The sequence below is a fragment of the Lampris incognitus genome, chromosome 9 (assembly GCF_029633865.1).
Source record: "Lampris incognitus isolate fLamInc1 chromosome 9, fLamInc1.hap2, whole genome shotgun sequence".
Lineage (NCBI taxonomy): Eukaryota > Metazoa > Chordata > Actinopteri > Lampriformes > Lampridae > Lampris > Lampris incognitus.
The window spans coordinates 931,559-946,760 of record NC_079219.1 but is presented as its reverse complement, the minus strand read 5'-3'; the positions used below and the strand labels follow the sequence as shown (position 1 = coordinate 946,760).

The window sequence follows — 15,202 nt, the reverse complement described above, 5'->3', positions numbered from 1 at the left end:
CAGTACTGACTCGATTAGCGGGGCAAAGCTGCGCGTACTATTACCCCCACCCACACCCCCACCCCCACCCCCGTACAAGATAATGAAAACCAAGCTGACGCGTGAACGGGAGAGAAAACAGCGTGGCGTGCAGCGGACACGTGTTGCGCCCGCTTCTTCCACATAAAGAGCTGCACGTTACTTCCCAGAGCATCCACACATCACACAGCATTACAAGCGGACTACACTCAGGGACCAGTTAACCCACTTTAACCCAGGTTACCCTAGTCTAGCTCACCTGAGCATGGCAGGGATGAGCAGGGGTCTGCAGACGTTAGACAGGCTCCTCCGGGCGTCTCTCATGTTGCTTCTCCTCCTCTGGCCCCGGGCCTCCTTAGGAAAGAAGAAGCTCTACATCGGCGCTCTGTTCCCCATGAGCGGGGGCTGGCCGGGCGGCCAGGCGTGTCTGCCCTCCGCCCAGATGGCCTTGGACCTGGTCAACAACCGGACCGACATCCTACCGGACTACGAACTGGAGCTGATCCACTACGACAGCATGGTGAGTGTGCGTGTGGCGGCGTGCGCCAAAGGGGTGCCTGCAGAACCTTTTGAATGGGGGTGGCCCGATATGGGTGTTGTGACAAACTAATCGTCCCTGTAGAATATGTGCCCCTCATGTTAAGCTAAAGGGACCTTGGTTATAGTAGCCACGTGCTGGTGGTCTAGCTGACTGGCGCACAAGCAGGCGAGGGGCTCCTGCAGCCTCTGCATCTTCGTGAATTGCACAAAGTAAAGTTCTGCAGGCTTAAACGCGCCGAGCAGAATAAGTCCCTGTGTTCTTTTGCCCGAAGGCACGGTCAAGCTATCACCATCCCATGGATGCGGGCTGTTGTGTAAACCACGCTATGCCGATGGCTCTAACGTCGTGTTATTCACGACTCTGGACCGACACTCTCTGCCCGAGCAGAAACATGCACCATGTCAAAACCGAGCTCATCGTCTCTGCGGTACTTGTTCTACGGGGGTACAACGTTTGGCAAAACAGAGGCCAGCATTTGTTTTCCAGTCTTCTTTTCTGTGAGGGGGTCGCACTGAATGTGTCTTAAAATGTGGCGTGTATCTTTTACAATGCAACTGCGTCTTGCACGATGGTGCAGTGAAGAAGATGAGTAGCCGTGGCGTGGTGAATTCATGCGAGTGATTGGCTGTAACGCAGTCCGAAGTGACGCCGAGCTGGGAACGGTGGAAAACCCCCACTTCCCCCCTGGCTGCTGGGTAGTTACGCTTCACGGGCAGCTCTACGGCGGGGCAACAGAACATCTGGGGACGGGCTCGGCTCTGTTCATTGTAAGGTTCGGCTACGCCTTGTAGGAAGGCTGATCTGAGATCAGGAAGGTGGCCATGAAGTATTTACTGATGTGACCGACAACACAGAACTAGCACCTATTTGTTTGCTTAGTTCCGATGTTGGGGTGGCAACTGGCTTGGCCGGGTACTTATTCCAGGTAGCCTCGGAACAGCAGGCTGCTGTCCAAGACTAGTATCTGCCACCCAGGCCCCCTGAACGAGTAGCTAATTTAATTGCCGCTATTGTGTAATTCGTTAATTTTGCTAAACTGGATTTCATTACACACGTGTTCCAGTTTTGTGCCGCCACGTGCCAGTGTCGTCGTGCTGTTGTTCTTCTCGCGGTGTTGTTTTGGGTGTGTTTTTGCGCACCTCGTGGTGCGCGCGTCCTGACCAGAGCACAGAAGACATTGCTCTGAAGACATTGCTCTGAAGACATTGCTCTGAAGACATTGCTCTGAAGACATTGCTCTGAGGCTTCGCTGTCCCCTTCTTAAGAAGATGTCTTCACGTTCGTCTGGCGTCCTGCCACGTCCTGCCTTCACCGCGGTGGACTGCGTAATCCTTCACCGCCTCGCCGAGGGGGCTTGCGTACCAAGCGTTGTGTCAACCTGCCTTAAACGAACAGACAAACTACAGCTCTGGCTCGTCAACAATTAACCACACCACAATTGTCAAGTGTCAGCATTATTCAAGTCACTACACATTGAACTGACACCCCTCCACACTGGTTTCCCACCGTCTTTACCCCTTCCTTCCTTCCTTCCTTCCTTCCTTCCTTCCTTCCTTCCTTCCTTCCTTCCTTCCTTCCTTCCTTCCTTCCTTCCTTCCTTCCTTCCTTCCTTCCTTCTTTGCCATTGGCCGTGAATAGGTATCGACTCAGTCAGTCCATACCTACTTTCCTTTTTTATGTTCTTTTCCCAGTCAGTTGATGATATATCTGCTTCCTCCAAGTCTCTTTCTCTGAAACTAGCGATCGATCCCAGACACACGTCCACATGTCATGGATGTACTTGGGGTGGAATTGCACTATAGTGGCTCGCAGATTTCCCCTCCATCCTCTGTCTCCCCGCTTCAGGGATTTGATCAATCATGCTGCAAGACAGATGGGGACCGGGCAGCAAATAGTTAATCATGCTGTGGCTGTGAGGAATCACTACGAGCTTTGTTCTGATTGGTGTACGAGGCTCTGCATTGGAATCCTGTTAAAAAGAACAGGAGGGAGAGAGAGACAGAGGGTGAGAGAGACAGACGGACAGAGGGAGAGAATTTTTTTGAATGTTAAAACAAGTCTTTATTTAACATAAAAAATTATCAAAGAACAGACTTGAAATCTTTCTAAACATATATAGAGAGGGAGAGAGAGAGAGAAAGAAAGAGAGAGAGAGAGAGAGATTTGATTTTAAAAAGGTACATTTATTCAGAATACATAACCGTCCAACAGCTGATACTCAAACACAATCATCTCTTTATCATCCAGCTCATACACAGGAAGAGTCAGGAAAAAAGACCATTGAGTATCTAAACAAGTATTTGCAAAACCAGAAATTCAAAATAAAACAGCCCAACATAAACACAAATTCACCCCAGGGGGTTTGCAGCAACACAACATCCTGTCCTTAGACCCTCGCATCGGATGAGGAACAACTCCCTAAAAACCCTTTAACAGGGAGAAAAAACAGGGAGAAACCTCAGGGAGAGCAAAGGAGGAGGATCTCTCTCCCAAGACGCACAACGTGACATGATGTTGAGTTTACACAATTTACATACCAAAGAAACAAAGTGAAACAAAGCCAATAATACAGCCAGGACTTTCCCTCGTTACACAAATAAAAAAGAAAAGAAAAGAAAAACAGATCTTCATCAACTCCCACTATGTACAATACCACCCCTAGTTCTGGAAAAAAGGCCACTTCTGTGTAGAAGCTCTGCTCTGTAGGGTGATGTTCGTGGTGGAAACCAGTTTCTGGGAAAGTCCTGGAGAGCACCAGTCGTGGACATCCAGCCTGGCTCCATGAATCAGTGGCTCCTCCAGCAGCAGTAAGAGGAAGATCCCCCAGCGCAACACACTCGTCCACCAAATTTGTCTTAAGCATCATCAAGGAGTTGTAATTTCACTTTCTGTACCAGATTCTTCAGTCTGAAGATTTCCTGGTCAGTAAATGTGTTTACCTCCAAATCTCCTGTGTTTTTCACAAAACGTCTGACTGAGTCAACAAAAAGCTGCAAGTCTGGAAAGTAATTTTCCACCTTGACCGCCCTCAAACCCTTGGTGACCTGTAAAAACTTCCTGATTTTCAGGAAAGCATGGCTCCCTTCAGTGTCCACCTGTGTACGAGGAGTGGAAACTAACTCACAGTCACTTTCTTCTGTGTCCTCCTCAGATGAAGAGGAGGAGGATGGCTTCTTACCTTTTGAAACCTCTTCTTTTAAAGTGTCTTGTCTACCCTCCGTGGGCTTCCTTTTAATAGACTTTTTTAATTTCATTTCATCATCTGACAGCACCTCTTCCTCAAGTACAGACTCTGCCACTCTAACAGCAGTCTGCTGTATGTGCTTCTTCCGACCACAATTCATATCTCACCCAGCCAGGTTGCTACACTCCCCGTTCTCACTGTTTTCATTTCCATCAGCTTCCACCTGTTCAAGTCCTGTCACCTTCTCATCGTGATCACCTCTTTGACCTGCTCAACCTGCCCACCTCCCTCTCCTGCCTGCTCAGTCCGTCCGTTTTCCTTGTGTTCTCCAGCCTCGGTCTCTTTCTGTTTCACTACCTGGTCTATTTCTCCTGCCCCTCGCTCCCCGGCCTCCTGTCTGCCCTGTGCCGACTCGGCAGCGCCGTCTTCAGCCGGAGATGCGCCGCTCGTGGCGGCATCGGGAGACAAAGGCGGCCCTTGAGGATCAGACCTACCCTCACTCCTGTCGGGACAAGACCTTATTAAATGCCCCTCAGACCCACAGCCAAAACATTTCATCATGCCGGATGTAACAAACACAATGTAGTCAAACTCGTCGATCCTGAACTTAAGCTTCAGCTCAAAACCCTCCGCATTAGCTCTCAGAATCATGAAGCCTCGTCTCCTATGGGACACAACGTGTCTCAAGTGAGGAGACTGGCAACCCGAAGAGACCATTTTCATCAGGGACACTAGCTGTCCGTACCTTGCGAGCTCCTTCTCCAATGCGGCATTACCCTTGAACAGGGGAACATTAGAAATGGCGATTCTCGTGGCAGGATTAACCAGCGGCAGAACGGGAGTCATATCATCATCTTATCTCATCTTCAGCCGCTTTTCCGGGGTCGGGTCGCGGTGGCAGCAAGGTAAGTAGGGCACTCCAGATGTTCCTCTCCCCAGCAACGCCCTCCAGCTTCTCCTGGGGGATCCCAAGGCGTTCCCAGGCCAGATTGGCCAGATTGGACATGTAGTCCCTCCAGCGCGTTCTGGGTCTACCCCGGGGCTCCTCCCAGTTGGCCATGCCCGGTAAACCTCCAAAGGAAGGCGCCCAGGAAACATCCTAATCAGATACCTGAACCACCTCAACTGGCTCCTTTCGATGTGAAGGAGCAGCAGCTCTACTCCAAGCTCCCTCCGGATGTCTGAGCTCCTCACCCTATCTCTAAGGCTGAGCCCAGACACCCTACGGAGGAAACTCATTTCAGCAGCTTGTATCCGTGATCTCACCCTTTCAGTCACTACCCAAAGCTCATGACCATATGTGAGGATTGGAACGAAGATTGACTGGTAAATTGAGAGCTTTGCCTCCCGGCTCAGCTCCTTCTTCGCCACAACGGTCGGGTACAACGTCCCCATTACTGCTGATGCTGTACCAATCTGCCTGTCAATCTCCCGCTCCGTCCTACCCTCACTCGTGAACAAGACCCCGAGATACTTGAACTCCTTCACTTGAGGCAACAACTCATCCCCAACCCGGAGGGAGCAAGCCACCATGTCCCGGTAGAGAACCATGGCCTCAGACTTGGAGGTGCTGACTCTCATCCCGGCCATTTCACACTCAGCTGCAAACCGCCCCAGTGCGCTGGAGGTCGCGTTCTGATGAAGCCAACAAAACCACATCATCTGCGAAGAGCAGAGATGCAATTCTGAGGTTCCCAAAATGGACACACTCCTCACCTTGGCTGTGCCTTGAGATCATGTCCATGAATATCACAAACAGAATCAGAGACGAGGGACAACCTTGGCAGAGTCCGACACACACCGAAAACGTGTTTGACTTTGTGCCAAGAATGTGGACACAGCTCTCACTTTGGTTATACAAGGACCGGATGGCTTGTAGCAACTACCCCGGTACCCCATACTCCCACAGTACCCCCCACAGAGTGCCCCGGGGTACACGGTCGTAAGCCTTCTCCAAGTCCACAAAACACATGTAGACTGGCTGGTCAAACTCCCATGCCCCCCTCAGCACTTCCGCAAGGGTAAAGAATTGGTCTGTTGTTCCACGGCCAGGACGGCATCCGCATTGTTCCTCCTGGATCTGAGGTTCGACAATCGGTCGGAGCCTCCTTTCAAGCACCCTAGAGTAGACTTTCCCAAGGAGGCTGAGCAATGTGATGCCCCAATAATTGGAGCACACCCTCCAGTCCCCCTTTTTGAATATGATGGGAACCACCACCCCAGTCTGCCACTCTACAGGTACTGTTCCCGACCTCCACGTGACACTGAAGAGACGTGTCAACCAAGACAGCCCAACAATGTCCAGAGCCTTCAGCATCTCAGGGCGAATCTCATCCATACCCAGGGCCTTGCCACCGAGGAGCTTTTTAACTACCTCAGAGACCTCTGCCAGAGATATGGGTGGGGCTTCCCCTGAGTCTTCAATCTCTACCTCCTCCACTGAGGATGTATTAGTCAGGTTCAGGAGCTCCTCAAAGTGCTCTTTCCACCGCTCGACAATATCCCCAGTCCGGGTCAACAGTTCCCCTCCCCAGCTGAATACAGCCTGAGTCAAACCCTGCTTCCCCTTGCTGAGTCACCGGATGGTTTGCCAGAACTTCCTTGAGGCCATGTCACACACCTTGTCCTGTCAAAATACATGTCACACAGATAGGGGCAATATTTGTGTGCAGCCACTGGATGTGGGTTCACGTGGGCTAACCCTTGCTGCTGTAACCGAGAGAGAAGTAGTCCTGTAGTAGCAGAGTTAATCAGGATTGGCCTCTGCTTTTACAAACAGACGTGGGTCCTGTAGACTGGACTTGCTCAGAGGCTTGCACGGCATTGACAGCGTGACGGTTATTTCCTGGAATCAGTCAGGAGGAGATTTTGTTTTCTGTCTGTTCAGTTTGTGCAGAAGGAATACTTCAGCTTTGTGACTGAAGCATTTTGCACCTGTCTGAAGGTTCATTAAAGGCTCTCCCTCTCCAAGGCAGGAAACAGTTAGAAGAGAAACGGTTTCATTAGGCTCACTATTTACCTGCTGCTCTTAGCAACTTAATCGACAGTTTGTTTGGTCAAGGATCAGATCTGTACCTGCTGGATCAGATCTGTACTTGCTGGATCAGATCTGTACCTGGTGGGCCAAGCTCTCGTCTCGTCTGTTTGTTGTTCAGCTTTACATAAGAATGTGGAGCAGCCGTCTGTGTGCGTCTTCACTTGTGTCTCCAGATCAAAGCTGGACAAACTGGATAAAGTGTTTTATCATGATCATGACTTTTCAGAGGCTGTCAAAGTCCAGCAGGTTTTTTTTTAAATTATAGAGACAGACGTTCCAGTCTGAGCCCCCCGTTTTATTTGTTTGTTTGTTTGTTTGAGCCCTTTCTTGTTTGCAGTGGTGATGGACAGGTTAACAGACGAGATCAGGCAGGAGTCTCCATGGACTATGATGTTTACGGATGACATTGTAATTTGTAGTGAGAGTAGGGTGCAGGTTGAGGAGAGCCTGGAGAGGTGGAGGTATGCACTGGAGAGAAGAGGAATAAAAGTCAGTAGGAGCAAGACAGAATACCTATGTGTGAATGAGAGGGAGGACAGTGGAATGGTCAGGATGCAAGGAGTGGAGGTGATGAGGGTGGATGAGTTTAAATACTTGGGGTCAACTGTCCAAAGTAACGGGGAGTGCAGGAGAGAGGTGAAGAAGAGAGTGCAGGCAGGGTGGAGTGGGTGGAGAAGAGTGTCAGGAGTGATTTGTGACAGAAGGGTACCAGCAAGAGTTAAAGGGAAGGTTTACAAGATGGTAGTGAGACCAGCTATGTTGTATGGTTTGGAGACAGTAGCACTGATGAAAAGACAGGAGGTGGAGCTGGAGGTGGCAGAGTTGAAGATGATAAGATTTTCACTGGGAGTGATGAAGAAGGACAGGATTAGGAACGAGTATATTAGAGGGACAGCTCAGGTTGGATGGTTTGGAGACAAAGCAAGAGAGACAAGATTGAGATGGTTTGGACATGTGTGTAGGAGAGATGCTGGGTATATTGGGAGAAGGATGGTGAATATGGAGCTGCCAGGGAAGAGGAGAAGAGGAAGACCAAAGAGGAGGTTTATGGATGTGGTGAGGGAGGACATGCAGGTGGCTGGTGTGACAGATCAAAGAGAAAAAATGACTAATTTAAAATTCTCGGCTAATCAATAAAACTTGTTTGGTATATCGTCGACTGCATCCTGTTGAGGCAAGTTTGTAATTTGTGATTTTGGGCTATACAATTAAAACTGACTTGACTTGACTGTCATGTGTCTGCACTGCCAGTGTCATGGTCTTTCAGTCTCATTGCAGGGCCAGATAGACCTCAGCTGCCTGTGTCGTGGTCTTCCAGTCTTATTGCAGGGCCAGATAGACCTCAGCTGCCTGTGTCATGGTCTTCCAGTCTCATTGCAGGGCCAGATAGACCTCAGCTGCCTGTGTCGTGGTCTTCCAGTCTCATTGCAGGGCCAGATAGGCCTCAGCTGCCTGTGTCGTGGTCTTCCAGTCTCATTGCAGGGCCAGATAGACCTCAACTTGTAAAGCGCTTTGAGTGGCTGTTGCAGCTAGAAAAGTGCTGTATAAAATGCAACTTGATTGATTGAAGATGCAGAGGACAGGAAGAGATGGAGATGGATGATCCACTGCGGTGACCCCGAACAGAAGCAGCTGAAAGTAGTAGTAGTAGTAGTAGTCGTCATCGTAGTAGTAGTAGAAGTCATAGTAGTAGTTTGTTTTTAAATTGGGGAAACTGGGTGCCTTATCATACACCTGGGTGTGGTGGTGAAGTATTGAGTTACTGGAGTGATGGGCTCACCTTGTTCAGCATGAAGCTCTTCATCCAGAGTGTCCTCCACATGGCTGTAGACACCCTGTCTGTGCTGAGGACATGACGCGTTTTGTAGCCGATCAGAGGACAGGACAAACTATTTACACCATGCTCACATCCGTGTACACCAACCAAGTGTGTGTGTGTGTGTGTGTGTACACGTAACATAACATACACTTGCACTCACTCACAAACTCCCTCCCATGCACAGACTGTTGCCATGGAGACATCAAAGCGGCAAAGCGGAGACAGCAAACTTTGATCAATTATTGACGGTGATGGGTGCAAGAGAGGAGGTGCGGGTGAGCTGAAGTCAAAAAAGAGGGGTTTTCTTTCCTTCTCTCCTTCTATTTTGTTTGATGATGAGTCATTTCCAAGTCCGCGTGGCTTCACCTGTATTCATCCATCAGCACACGAGGCTGCAGCCACTCTCAAGGCAGAGTTTTATAGGACATCGGGGTGGTGGTGGTGGTGGTGGCGGTGTTGCTACACAGGATTTGAGATTCAGTACACAGCGCCCCCCAAGTCCTTCTTCTTCAGTGTGCAGGGTCATTAGAGAGCATTAAGACCAGCCTGTATCCTCTCTCATTCTCATGTTGGGGACCCTCATTTCCTGTCAGAGCTCTTTGCAGGCGGGCAGGCCTGTGTGATGGAACGGCATCATAGAAGTGTTGATGCCGACGTTAGCTCAGGGCATTTCTCACTACAGCGCTGGACATTGTGTGTGTTTTTAACACCACAATGGGCCTCATTCATCAGTCGTTCATACATACCGTAGCGAGCTCAGGGGGCAGCCCGGGAGCCGCCACAGCCAGGACATGAACCCGGTTCTCCTGCACCACGGGTGACTACGTTAACCAGTCGACTAAAGAGACCCAGGAGAGCTGCCCCCTCGAATTCAGTACATGTGTGTCAGAAGTGGGATGGTGAGACCGTGAGGCCATCAGAACCGCATGTGCCCAGAGGCGTGAGAGAACTGGTATGCTGAAGCGCGGAAGTGTAACGATCATGGATAAATAGACTCGCTAGCCCTTGGATAACGGGTCAGACCCTTTAGTCAAGGGGTTAACGTAGTCAGCCACCCGTGGTGCGGGAGACCTGGGTTCGCGTCACGGCTATGGCGGTTCCCAAGAGCTGCCCCCCCGAATTCGCCACAATACAAATTCAATTCAATTCAATTTATTGTCATTAAAAACAATGTGCAGGCACATGTTAAAAATCAAATGAGGGCTGTGGCTTCACCAAACAGTGTAAGACAGACACAGACAAACACAGCAAACACAGTATAAGGTATACACACATGAAGACCAAAAACTAAAAATAAGTTAAAAAATCTTTAAAAATATCTACAGACATTCAGTGGGTGGCCAGGTTCAGGTGGGCAACAGCTTGTGGAAAGAAGCTGTTTTTGAGCCTGGTAGTGCGGGCTCTGAGGCTCCTGTAGCGCCACCCAGAGCCCGGCAGGGGGGAGAACAGTCCATGGTTGGGGTGGGTGGGATCTCTGCTGATGCTCAGACCCCTTCGAAGGCAGCGTTTGTGATAAATGTCTTTTATGGCTGGGAGCTGGGTACCGGTGATATGCTGGGCCGCCTTGACGACCCGCTGCAGAGCTTTCTGGTCTACTGAGGTGCAGTTGCCGTACCACACTGAGATGCAGATGGTCAGGATGCTCTCTATGGTGCAGTGGTAGAAGTTGGTGAGAATTTTGGGGGATAGATGGGTGCTCCTCAGCCTCCTCAGGAAATGCAGGTGTTGTTGGGCCTTTTTCACAAGGGCCTGGGTGTTTAATGTCCAGGAAAGTTCCTCGCTGATGTGGACTCCAAGGAATTTAAAGCTGGAGACACGCTCCACTTCCACCCCATTGATGTGTATGGGGGGGTGGCTGCAGCTTCTAGACCTCCTGAAGTCTACAATCAGCTCCTTCGTCTTCTGCGCATTGAGGACAAGATTGTTGGTAGTACACCATGATGTGAGGTGCTGAATCTCATCTCTGTAGGCCGCCTCATCATTGTTAGTGATACGGCCAATGACTGTGGTGTCATCTGCAAACTTAACTATAACATTTGAATAGTGAGTTGGCAGGCAGTTGTAGGTAAAGAGGGAGAAAAGGAGGGGGCTCAGAACACAGCCTTGAGGGGCACCTGTGCTGAGGGTCAGGGTGGAGGAGGTGTGGTTACTTAACCTAACAGACTGAGGTCTGTTGGTCAGGAAGTCCAGGATCCAGTTACAGAGGGAGGGGTTGAGGCCAAGGGAGAGGAGTTTGGTGGTTAGTTTGGCAGGGATGATAGTGTTGAAGGTAGAGCTGTAATCTATAAACAGCATCCGGATGTATGTGTTGTTAAGTTCAAGGTGGGTCAGAGCAATGTGCAGGGCAGTGGCAATGGCATCCTCAGTAGACCTTTTGGGATGGTAGGCGAACTGATGTGGGTCGAATGTGGGGGGGATAATGTTTTTGATGTGAGCCAGAACCAGTCTTTCAAAGCACTTGATGGCAATGGGGGTGAGTGCTATGGGTCGGTAGTCATTCAGACATGTGGATGTTGGTTTCTTGGAGACAGGAATGATGGAGGTGGTCTTAAAGCACTATGGATTGGGAGAGAGAGAGGTTAAATACAGGTGTGAAGACCTCAGCCAGCTGGTCGGCACATTCCCGGTAGACCCAACCCGGTATGCCGTCTGGTCCGGCAGCCTTCCGTGTGTTCACTCTGCGCAGTGATTCTCTGACCTCTACGACTGATAGAGTGAGCACCTGGTTTTCTGGGTGGCTGGGGATTTTTGTGGCTGGGTCAGTATTGTCCTTGTCGAAGTGGGCATAGAAATGATTTAGCTTGTCTGGCAGGGAGGCATCATGGACAGTGGGACCGTGATTAGAGCTTTTGTAGTCTGTGATAGAGTGAATGCCTTGCCACATTCGCCGAGGATCAGAGTTATTGTGAAAGTGGTCCTCTATTCGTAGAGAATATTTATGTTTGGCTGTTCTGATGCCCTTTTTGAGGTTGGATCTGGCTGCGCTGTAGGCCTCACAGTTACCTGACTTGAACGCTGCATCCCGGACTTTCAGCAGCTGCCAGACCTCACTGGTCATCCAGGGTTTCTGGTTTGGAAAGGTGCGGACTGATTTTTTTGTTGTGACACTCTCAGTGCAAAAGTTAATGTAGGCTAGTATGGCAGATGTGTGTTCATTAATGTCTGTATGGGAGCCATGGGTAGCTGAATGTGCAAAAATACTCCAGTCTGTGTTGTCAAAACAGTCCTGGAGTTCAGAGACTGCTCCTTCTGGCCGGACAGTGATTGTCTTTACTGCTGGCTTGACCCGTTTTATTAGGGGTTTGTAGGCTGGGACCAGGAACAGGCAGAGGTGGTCAGAATGCCCCAGGTGGGGGCAGGGAGTAGCTTTGTATGAGTCCTTGATGTTTGTATAGAGATGGTCCAGGGTGTTTTGTCCCCTAGTGGGGCAGGAGACATGCTGATGGAATTTGGGCAATACAGTCCTGAGGTTTAGCCTGATTATAGTCACCACCTATGATAAAGGCATTGTCCGGGTGTTGGGTCTGTTGTCTGCTGATGGCACATTGTAGCTGCTTAAGTGCTACCTTAGCATTAGCATGTGGGGGGATGTATACAGCGGTGATGGTAATGGCCGTTAGCTCCCTGGGCAGGTAAAAAGGCCTGCACTGAATCATAAGCAGCTCCAGATCAGCAGAGCAATGCCTTTCAACCATCTTTATATTGTTGCACCAAGAGTTACTGACATAAATACTCAAACCTCCTCCGCGGGTCTTGCCGGAGTCCGCTGTCCTGTCGGCACGGAAGGCTGTGCGGCCCGCTAGCTCGACTGCCGAGTCGCCATGTTGCTGTTGAGCCAAGTCTCCGTAAACATCAGCAGACAGCAGTTCTGCAGCCTTTTCTGAGAGGACAGCCTGAGTCTTATCTCCTCCATGTTGTTAGCTAACGACCGGACATTAGTCATGAAGATGCTGGGGAGGGACACTTTGAAGGGAGCGTTACTTAGCTTAGCATGTAGCCCACCTCGCTTCCCCCGCTTCTGTTTACGTTGCTGACAGGGGACAGTGTTTCCACTGCGAGGCCGGTGAGCAGATCATATGGATGGGGACGTTATCCATGATGGTGGAGGGAAGTGAGTAATCCGTTCTGAGGTTTAACAGGTCCTGACGGCTGTAGAAGAGCGCAGGACCTACACCCTTGTAAATACACTTACAACTAACGTATAAACAACAAAGAAAACACACCCATGGACTGTTGTAGCCCTGACGTTTGTCCAAGAGACCAGTGTAGACCTGGGTTCTTTTTATACTACATGTCTTTTAATTATATTACGCTTTTTAATTACTAATCCGAAGTACGTTTTATGTATTTTGTACTGTAGCGAATTCGGGGGGCAGTCCGGGAACCGCCACAGCCGGGACGCGAACCCGTATCTCCCACTCCACAAGCGACCACGTTAACCAGTCGACTAAAGGGTCTGAGCCGTTAGTCAAGGACCAACGTGTCTATTTATCCATGCACGTTACACTACCCCCCTCCTTCGGGAAGCGCGTCCCCGCGCTTAAGCATATCAACTCCTTCACGCCTCTGGGCGCATACGCTTCCAATGGCCTCACGGTCTCACCATCCCACTTCTGACACCAGTGTGGCGAACTTAGAAGTAATGACAAAGGTAACCTTTCAGTCTCCTTTATTGAACTCCCGCAGAGACGGGAACCCGAACAACAAAGTTGATCAGGGTTCCAGTACCAAAGTTACACAACAGAATCAAATCAAAATCAAATCAAATCAATTTTATTTGTATAGCCCAATATCACAAATTACAGATTTGCCTCAGTGGGCTTAACAGCAACACAACATCCTGTCCTTAGACCCTCTCATCGGATAAGGAAAAACACCCTAAAAAAAAACCTTTAACAGGGAGAAAAACTAGGAAGAAACCTCAGGGAGAGCAACAGAGGAGGATCTCTCTCCCAAGACGGTCAGCGTGCAATGGATGTTGTGTTCACGCAATTTACATAATACAACATTGAAAGAGGATAACAGAATTATAATGGACATAACATTTATGAAGAACATGATGCACAGGATGCCGAGCAGTGTCCACATGCCAACAGAGCAGTCCAGGACCCAGGCTACGCGACCAGTATCATCATGTAGAAACAGACACACAGGAGCCCTGTATTCTGAGAACGAAGTGCTCGAGATGGCATGTAAGGTTTAAGGAGATCAGACAGGTAGGATGGGGCAAGCCCATTTAGGATTTTATAAGTCAGCAGAAGCACCTTGTATTCTGATCTAACATGGATAGGAAGCCAATGAAGGGAGGCAAGAATTGGTGTAATATGGTCAAATTTCCTAGTTTTAGTTAGGATTCTAGCAGCAGCATTCTGAACCATCTGAAGACCTTTAGTACTAGAATGTGGCAGACCTGAGAACAGAACATTACAGTAATCAAGTCTGGATGAAACAAATGCATGTATTAGAGTCTCTGCGTCAGCCATAGAGAGAAAAGACCGAATTTTAGCTATGTTACGTAAGTGAAAAAAGGAAGTCTTGGTGATTTCTTTAATGTGCTTATCAAAGGAAAGGCTGGGATCAAACGTAACACCAAGATTTTTGGCTGCCACACTTTGTGAAACCACAGAGTTGTCGATTGTTATTGTTACTTGATCAAATTGGTGTCTGTGTCTAGCAGGGCCAATGACTAGCATCTCGGTTTTATCTGAATTTAAAAGCAGAAAGTTAAGTGACATCCAGTTTTTCAGAGTAGCCAAGCAGGCCTCTAAGTTAGTGATTTGAGTATGGTCATCAGCCCTTATAGGCACATACAGCTGAGTATCATCAGCATAGCAATGGAAATTTATTCCATATCTGCCTATAATTTGGCCAAGAGGTGTAATGTAAAGAGAGAAAAGTAGAGGGCCAGGAACTGAACCCTGAGGCACACCATATTTAACGTCAGAAGATTTTGATATAATTTTACTGTAGCAGACACAATGTGTTCTTCCAGATAAGTAGGACTTAAGCCAAGCGAGAGCTAAGCCGGAGACACCAAAAATACAATTAAATCTATCTAAAAGTATACAGTGATCAGTGGTGTCAAAGGCTGCACTGAGGTCCAGTAGTAGAAGCACAGAAGTGGAATCAGAGTCGATAGCCAGTAAAAGATCATTTACCACTCTGGTCAGAGCAGTTTCAGTGGAGTGACAGGGCCTGAAAGCCGACTGAAAAGGTTCATATAGATCGTTTTCTTTTATATGGGTCAAAAGTTGTTGATAAACAACTCTCTATAGTACTTTAGAGAAGAATGGAAGATTAGAGACTGGTCGATAGTTATTAAGAGACCCTGGATCAAGGTGCGGTTTTTTAAGTAGAGGTTTACCACAGCTGTCTTAAAACTGCTGGGAACAATGCCAGTAGTAAGAGATAAATTAACGATGTCTAGCATTGTAGGTCAAAGAAAACGCCAGAGGTCTTTAAAGAGTTTTGCTGGTAAGGGATCAAGTAGGCAAGCAGTTGGTTTAGAAGCTGACACGAACTTAGTCGAAGTTTCAAGAGAGATAGTCTCAAAAGCTGTAATAACTGGAACTGACAGTGACTCATTGTGTAGATATGAATTTA

General features: G+C 48.8%; 1 protein-coding gene across 2 annotated transcripts in view; it reads left to right on the top strand.

Moving 5' to 3' along the window:
* Positions 1-15,202, top strand: part of gabbr1a (gamma-aminobutyric acid (GABA) B receptor, 1a) — a 257,938-nt gene that overhangs the window by 65,286 nt on the left and 177,450 nt on the right. For both annotated transcript variants that reach the window (XM_056286387.1, XM_056286388.1), the window contains one exon: positions 378-538. In XM_056286387.1, the coding sequence (XP_056142362.1) occupies positions 378-538 (161 nt within the window). The remainder of the gene's footprint in view (positions 1-377; positions 539-15,202) is intronic.